Consider the following 8278-nt stretch of genomic DNA (forward strand, 5'->3'; position numbering starts at 1 on the left):
AAACTTAGGAACATGCCTGACATTAGATAAGGTAAGAGAAGGCGAACAGATAATAGATCATTTCCCAGAGATAGGGGAGAGAGACCCATCAGTCGTTCGAACATCCTGAGCAATACGGGCAGATGAATAAGTATGAAACAAAGTAGATGAGCCTGTCATATGGTCGGTTGCCCCAGAGTTGATTACCTAGGAGGGATAAGTCAAATTGACATTGTGACAACCAAAATACCTGTGGGGATTTGTGGATCAACAGAGGGATCAATAACAGAGGCTATACTCGTACTGGAAGTTGGTACTGGAAAAGATGAGTCAGGTCTGGACATCAATTGGCGAAGGTGCTGGAGCTCATCTGAGGAAAGAAGTGCTGGAGTACTCAGGGTGTCAGAACTGGTTTGATTTGCAGATGTTTGATTGTTGCCCTTGATTCCATTTATACCTCTTCCACGGGATTTTGTTGGACGCCCATGCAACTTCCAACACTTGTCATTTGTATGACGCTCTTTTCCACAATACTCACACCTTACTGGAGGGCAAAAATTACCAGAACTAAATTTATTATTGCCATAACGAGCCACCAATGCAGATCTATCAGATGTTTGAGTGTGTATCATAGCTGTCCTTCGACTGTCCTCAATATCTACCATGGCATAGGCTTGAGCCAGAGAAGGGAAAGACTCTCTAGAAAGGATCTATGCGCGGATTTGATCAAATTTTATATTCAATCTTGCCAAAAAATTATAAACTCTCTCTTTATCTTCCCATTGTTGATAGGCAATAGCATAGGGCTGGATTTCACACAGAAGGCCCACTTAAATGCAAACACAATCATTTGACAAATCTCCACTCCTTGGCTCATAGAGCTTTGTTCTGTTGCCTCTGTCTCTCTGCTTGAAGAAATGAATTTTCTACCAAAAAAAAAACATTATATGTTGTTGTGACACAAGTATTTAGATTATTATTATGTTGCATATTGTATAATTTTTAAGGTGTGTATTAACTTTAAGCATAGGCGGGGGCATTTATTTATTAGCCTTAAGTTTTTTTTTTTGGGGGTTGAAGCCTTAAGTTTTGTCTCGTAAATATATAGTTAAACCAAATCATTAAAAAATGACTTACAAGTTTATGGGAACCATTAAGTATATTCTCTCGTGGCATTAAGTCACATAAAGTGAGAGATTTGGATGGGCATAAAAGAATGATACATCACGACTTTCTACAAAGTGTAATTTAGTTGCTATACTACTATACTACAAAAAAGTCAAAACATTTTCAACATATTTTTCAACTGTTTCTCTAAAAAACAAAAGAGTTCTATTTTACTTGACTCTAATTACAATCAATATAGCCCAAGTGGAAGAATGTTAGAATACTTGGTTTCCTAAGTTGATTTGATATGGGAGATACATGGTTAATGTAATTTTAATATGGACTAGCTAGTGTGGGCTAATAGTTAAGGACCCTTAAATATCAATGGAGGATCTAATGAGTTGCGTTAAGGAAATATTAGGTCCCTCCTTTAACGCTAATCAATCATACATTATTCTATACACATAAAGAGAGAGTTCAGAGAGTAGTTGTTCTATAGAGCCAATGAAAAGAGAGACGCTTAGAGGAGAAGATCCTAGTAGCAACAAGTGAGTATGTTGTTCATAAGAAATAGAAGAAAAGATTCCATTGCAGTATGTCTCCAATTGATCCCAAGAAGGCATGCATCATGACTTTGTTCTATCAATATTTTGGTTTTTTTAATCAATCTATGCAATCTTGTTTAGATTTTATCTATAGTTTCGACATAAGAGCCACATACTACATGTGATCATGTGGCATCATTTCCCTCTTTATTTAATTGAATGTGATGGGTACATAATCCAACAATGTACTAGTAATTGTATTGCGATGGTGAATCCAAACTCGTATCACTAAATTCTTGGATTGTGGCATTAACTCGGCCTCTAACATACAACAGACTAACACTTAAGCCTCCCAAGTTTAGTGCCTTTGTTTCGCTGCCTTCATCCATACATGATCCATATGGATGGCTTTTATCGAAACTAGGTTGGGGGCTTGGACAACCGGATTCCTATACCTAATATACAACCATCATACTTGAAAATTGAGATGATATGCATGTTTGATTAATAGGGCAAACTCTTTGAGCTTGAACTAATGACCAAGGACTTAAGCTTGGAAGAATCAGGGACACCATTTGCTCTCCTTGTTATCAATTCTAGATTATTATTTAGACTTTGCTTCACCATACTGTTCATCAATTTCTTCCCATTCCTAGTCTCACTTTTGTTCATCGGCGAACCAATTGTTATCCTTCCTGTTTGAGGCCCAGAATGCGCTCCAATTCTTGTTTGCCTTTCATCTTTGAACCATTGCAAAATTTTCAATGCTCTCTTCTGAGCCAAAGGACTTCCCAACAAAGCAATTTCAAGAAGAACAGGAACAATTCCTAACATTGTCATCTTTTCTCTTTGAGCTGAGCTTTGATGTGCTAAGATCATCAAGATGTAAGCAGCTAGTTCCTGGCATTTGGGTTTCTCTTCCCATGTCATAATCTCAATGAAACCCTTTGGAACCATTGGATGACCTTCAATGGCTTTCTTACCCATCATGGTCACTACCAAATTCCCCAAAATTGCAAGTGCTTTCTCACTTGGAACTTTATCCAAGCATAAACTTAACAGAGTTGGTACTACACCGTTAGAAACCAATGGTCCTATGTTGTCCAACATGGTAGAGAGGTTGTACAGGGCTCCTAAGCAAGCTTCTTTGACTTCAGTTCCTGCCTTTAAATTAAGGTTTCCAATGAGAAATGGGAGCATTTTTGATGATTCAACATGAAATTGAGTACCAGCAAGAGTAGATATAGAAAGCATGAGTGTTGCGAATTCTCCTCTCAGCGACTCCTGCAAAGTATGAAGGTTGCTTCCTGGCAATTTCAAAAGAATCCCAGCCTCCACCATGAGAGCCTTGTTGCTGAAAAGCAATGCAGAATTCAAACAAATTAAGGTTCAAACTAAGTCAGACTTAGAAATTTGTATAATCTAATAGTAATATAAATCAAGGATGGATTTTTTTGAAGAGTACTGGTCAACTATTCCAATTTTCTAGATTATCCACTGCTCCAAAGGAATCTGAACAACCTAACAAAATCTGTATGGTCTCTTACCTTATTCTATATTTTTAGTTTGACAAAAAAATACTACTCTGCACGTGGTTTCTGCGCGTAGGTTGAGACTTCAGAACCCACATTAGCAGAGACATTTAAGATCCACAGCTTTCTTTAATAAATCAAATACACTTGATAATAGAGTAAATTACACTATGTTTATATCTCCTGAAATTACGTTTATATTCTTTATGTTTAAAATTGAATATTAATAAAATGATAAGGTTAAGTGATGACTTAGATGGTACATTCAAAATTCTCAAAAGACTCTCTTTTTGACATTATACCTGTTTAGACTTTAAAGGAAAAAGAACGAAAGAAGAAAGAAGAGGTGTTAAGAAAAATCATGATTGATTTTATATTTCTTTATTTTCATTTAGTTATAAGAAGATTTAATAAAGATAAATATATTTTTTTATTTTTTTATATTTTTAACTTGCCTTTTAGACACAAAGAAACACTTGTAACATAATAAATTCTAGGATATATAGATAATAATTTACTTACCTAGGAAGTTTATATGTATTTTACTTCTGATAAAAGAAAATGTCTTCAAATTCTACGAACTCACTGTGGAAGATCAACCTAATGTATTCCACATAGTGTTTTTTTCGGTAATTATTCCACATAGTGTTTAAGAGGCAAATTTTGGTTGCTGTCACAAGTTACAACCATATCTATCGTTTAAATTGTATTAGAATCTCTCAGGCTATTCTGAAGATACTGAAACTTCAAAAACTATTCTAAATTTTTTTTTTTCGAAAAAAAAAACTTTTTGACAAACCAGTGTCCAAGGGCGGATCCACTAAGTCGCGGGGGGAGGGCATTTTTAAACTTTTTAGAATTCCTTTAGTTTTTTACTTTTTATATTAATTTTCTTCATTGTTTTAGTTTTTTTCTCTTCTCAAATGTGAAATGTCACTATTTGGCCTCCCCTCAATATTGATAACAAATTTTAAAAATAAAATAATGAGTATAAATATCATCACTAGTTAAAAACTAATTCCTCAATTTTTATTTTATTTTTTTTGGTTTGCCAACCCCGGTTTTATAAACTGGTGGTTCAACCCGCGTCGCACACCTGGCTGTGGTGGGTGAGTCTCCCAGTGGGGATTTTTTGCATCCACAAGAATTCGATACTGGAACATTGCTTAAGGGTCTGTTTGGTTACATGAATCCAGAGATTTGAAATCTTTGGATTCATGAATCTGAGAATTATACCCGTTTGGTTGTAAAAATCTCTAGATTTATGAAATCTAGAGATTCACCTTTTTACACTAAAAACGTGAATCTGTAGATTTATGGGTAAATGATGAAATTCAGAGATTTCAGAAAAACTATACATTTGCACATTCACAAAAATCACGTCGATCAAATAGTTTTTTAGGATGAATCCACATATTTCATTCCACAACCAAACATCTAATTTTATAAATTATAACTCCATAAATTTGAAATCTATAGATTTGAAATCTCTAGATATTTGAAATCTCCAGACTTAAGTAACCAAACAGGCCCTAAGCGAACCAAGCTGCTTACCACTTGGACCAACCCCCGTTGGTTAATTCCTCAATCTTTATTTATCCTCGCCTCTTTTCTCTCTCACATATTTTCTTCTTATTTATTCTCTTCTCTTTCTATAAACGTGGGTTAAAGGAAAAACATCATATTGGATATTCAAATATCATTCCTAATTAGAAACTAACTCCTCAATTCCTATTTATTCTCTCATATCTCACCTCTTTCTTCTCTCCTCTTTCCTCTTTAATTCCTATTTATTCTCTTTGGTTTCTTTCTTCCTATTTATTTTTCTTCCCTTTCTATAAGGCTAGGTTAAAGAAAATTTGAAAAAAAAATATTCTCCACAATTATGTACTCGTTCTCTTTCTCAATTTATTTATTGTTTATTTTTTTTTGTTATTCTTTATTTGATTTTATATTATTTGTTTCTTTATTTCTTTTGCAATTGTTTTTTATGTTATATCATAAATAAAATGTATACAGTTAATAAGGTAATTAACTACCATTGGTTTGCATCTCTTATCTAAAAAAATTTTTTGATTTACACCTGACTTTTAAGAGTTGAAGTCATGTATATATATATTTTTTAATTAATGCTTTAAATTACCTATATATTGTTGAAAAAACATATCATTACTAGAAATTTATTTATTTTTATTAAATATATGTGAGTCCCACAGAATATATGTGAGCATATTCTTTAATATAATAAAATAATTCATAAATGGGACCCCATTAGGTCTTATAAGGGCCCACAAAATATATGGGTGTTTTCCCAATCTAAACTTCCATTATTCGACCCCTCAATATTGAATCCTGAGTCCTTGCCAATGTCTACTAAAAACTCCCGGTAATCGGAGGTTTTTCGGATTCAGATTTAATGGGTTTCTTTGTGACGTCAGATTGGCATCAATCCGCATTAACAATGGCTCAGAGACCAACCAAACGGTTAAGCAAGAACCATTCACTTGTGGGGTCCACAATATGGAGCCAATTGTTATTATCAGCCACCGGCCCCGCCAATTCAACGACTCCCAGTTTCAGAGTAAGGGTATTTTGGTCCGTCACCTGGCTAAAGTCCGGCGGAACTGAACTCTCAGGATCGCTCCGGCAGAAGTAAATCTTCGACGGCGGTTAACCAGCGATAAGTGATAAAATAAGAAAATAGTCCTACAACTAACAGATGCAGTACGAACACAAGACTGCGCCTATCATCCTGATTTATTTTAGCATCTGCAGTTGAATATAGGCCAAATGCAAAACGAACAATCAGAGATTATAATAAGAACACTTACGTGAAAGTGCCATTAGCGAGTTCAATTAACGCCTGAATCGCGAGTAACCGGCGAGCCAACACGTCCGCGTTAAGCAACGAAACGAGTGATGGTATAACGCCGAGAGCGGCAATCGATTTCCTAGTCTTCAAATCCTCTGCGGCCAATCTCTTGATTTCTTTAGCAGCAGTATCTTTATCTTCCAAGCTTCCGAAGTGAAGTTTCTTTACAGATCTCTGCAACACAACTTGCAAATCTTCTTCCTCTGTTCCATGTGAGCCTTCGCTTCCCATGATCTCTGTTTTTTCTTCCTTATTTTCTTCTTTTGCAGTTTTGCCTTGATCGAATTGATCAGATAATCTGGAACCGGAAAGCTTCCCGGATGTTTTGAGTTGAAGAAAGCGTCGGACGCGGGAGAAGAATCGAAGTTTTGTATAGGAATAGAACCAAGGAGTAGTATCAGACATGTTTGCTTGATGTTTGGGGGAAGAGACAGAGACCGATGGAGAAATTAATAGATAAAGATAAAGAAAATCCACGCAGAGAAGGTAAGGGGAGAGAGGGAGAGGAAGTGGGCGGGAAGGGAGGAGGAGGGAGCAGAAGCACATGCAGAAGCAGATATCTTACTTTTAAAATGAAAAAACTCAGTTTTTCTTGGCACAGAATATTTCAGTATCAGTCTATAGTGGAACTAAAACAGAGTCGCTGAGACGGCTGAGTTTAGAAGGCAATGGTTGGACCGGATCTTGGACTCCCAATATTCAATATTCCTTTGGTGAATTGGATCGGTCTATTTGGCCGAGTCACTTGAAACTTTGGATCGTTTTTTCGCAATTCGCTTGGATCAAACTGGTAGAAATCACAGTGTTCTAACTTCTAACTAAAACTAGGTGATACAAAATCAACCCAGTAAAATATCATCAAAGGGTTGTTCTGTTGGTAAAGGTTAATGACAAATTCAACTTAATTTAATGACATATTTAAATTATATATAAAAAAATCATCTTCAGAATGTAAGCGATAATTTATTTATTTATTATTATTATTAATTTATTTTTTGGCTAATCTAGACTGATTTTGATATGTTTAAGTCAACACTTGACCTTGAGACTAACAAAACACGCTTTGGGTCAAGTTGAAACATCTCCAAAAGAAATTTTTTATCTTTGATGATAATGGATGATATATTGAGCAATTTAGTTGCATTTCTTGAGAAAATAAGAAAAAGTTCAAGTGAGAAATGAATGCCACCTAGTCATGTGAAGCATTCAATTTCTCCATGTAATCATAATTGTTACCGGAGGCATGCACGCACGCAAGCAATCAAGTCGGATCTTTGCCTGGGATATGCACCCGACTAGATACTCGGTTATGTGATCGGGATTCGTCTCGATCACACCGGACAAATACAGTATGCTTCACTCACGCAAAGACAGAGAAGGTAAGGACGATGTAAGCGGCAAGTCTATCCAGAGACAACTGAGCATGCTTGTAATCGAGCCTATAGTAGGGATCCTGTCGGCTTTAAATAAGGTAATTTATGCACTATTTAACGAGGACTCGCCCCTTGGGTAAGACACAAACATTTTCTGATTAATCCCGAGCAGCACTCCCTCAGGATCTTTAATCTGATCCCTAACTGACTTAGCCATCGGAGGCGGTTGCCCGGCATCCTAGCCAGCCCTCGTCTAACATCTTTTGTAGGTTTCACCATCTTTTTACTCGGGAGATCACTCAGGAGTTAATCCAACTAGGTCGGGACCAAGATCAGATCTGAGACGCAACAGTCTTTGGCGTCATCTGTGGGAACAAAAAGCAAGTCATGATGAGACGAACAAAGAACATTGGGCGAGCTACCCAGCAAAATACTGCGACTTGGGATCAAAACTGTCACATCCACCTAGCCGGTACCCTATCTGGAAAACCGGAGGTGTGATCCATAGCCTCGAAGATTGAGTTTAGGAACGACCATATCCACTTAGCACAATAACATAATCAAAAGCAAGAACAAATCATTGTATTCAAGTAATTTAATAATAAAAGTCAATAAATGATCTCAGAAGGATTACAAAAGAATATCAGAGTGCAGAAACAAGATACCAATCTAAAGATAACTGTAGAGTATAGCGGAAATATACCCCACAAACATACGTGTAAGGCAGATCAAAATCTAATACAAATAAAAGTAAAGGTCTAGAAGAAACAAGAGAAATCAAATCAACATCTTCTATTGGCTCTTCTTCTTCTTCAACCTTCATCTTCTTCATCGTTGGGTCATGCTCTTGTAGCTTCAGGTCAGCATCTA

The 8278-nt window shown here is 36.1% G+C and overlaps 1 protein-coding gene across 1 annotated transcript; it reads right to left on the reverse strand.

The window, feature by feature from the left end:
• Positions 1-1410: 1410 nt before the first annotated feature.
• LOC149005139 (U-box domain-containing protein 45-like) lies at positions 1411-6645 on the reverse strand. The gene is made up of 2 exons (XM_089168500.1): positions 5995-6645; positions 1411-2985 (listed from the first exon to the last, which is right to left on the reverse strand). The coding sequence occupies exons 1-2, from the start codon at positions 6579-6581 to the stop codon at positions 2136-2138; spliced, it is 1437 nt and encodes a 478-aa protein (XP_089024626.1). The 5' UTR covers positions 6582-6645; the 3' UTR covers positions 1411-2135.
• Between the last annotated feature and the right edge of the window lie 1633 nt (positions 6646-8278).

This window comes from Hakea prostrata, chromosome 9, assembly GCF_041222555.1.
Source record: "Hakea prostrata isolate BN-2017 chromosome 9, UWA_Hpros_2, whole genome shotgun sequence".
NCBI classification, from domain to species: Eukaryota; Viridiplantae; Streptophyta; class Magnoliopsida; order Proteales; family Proteaceae; genus Hakea; species Hakea prostrata.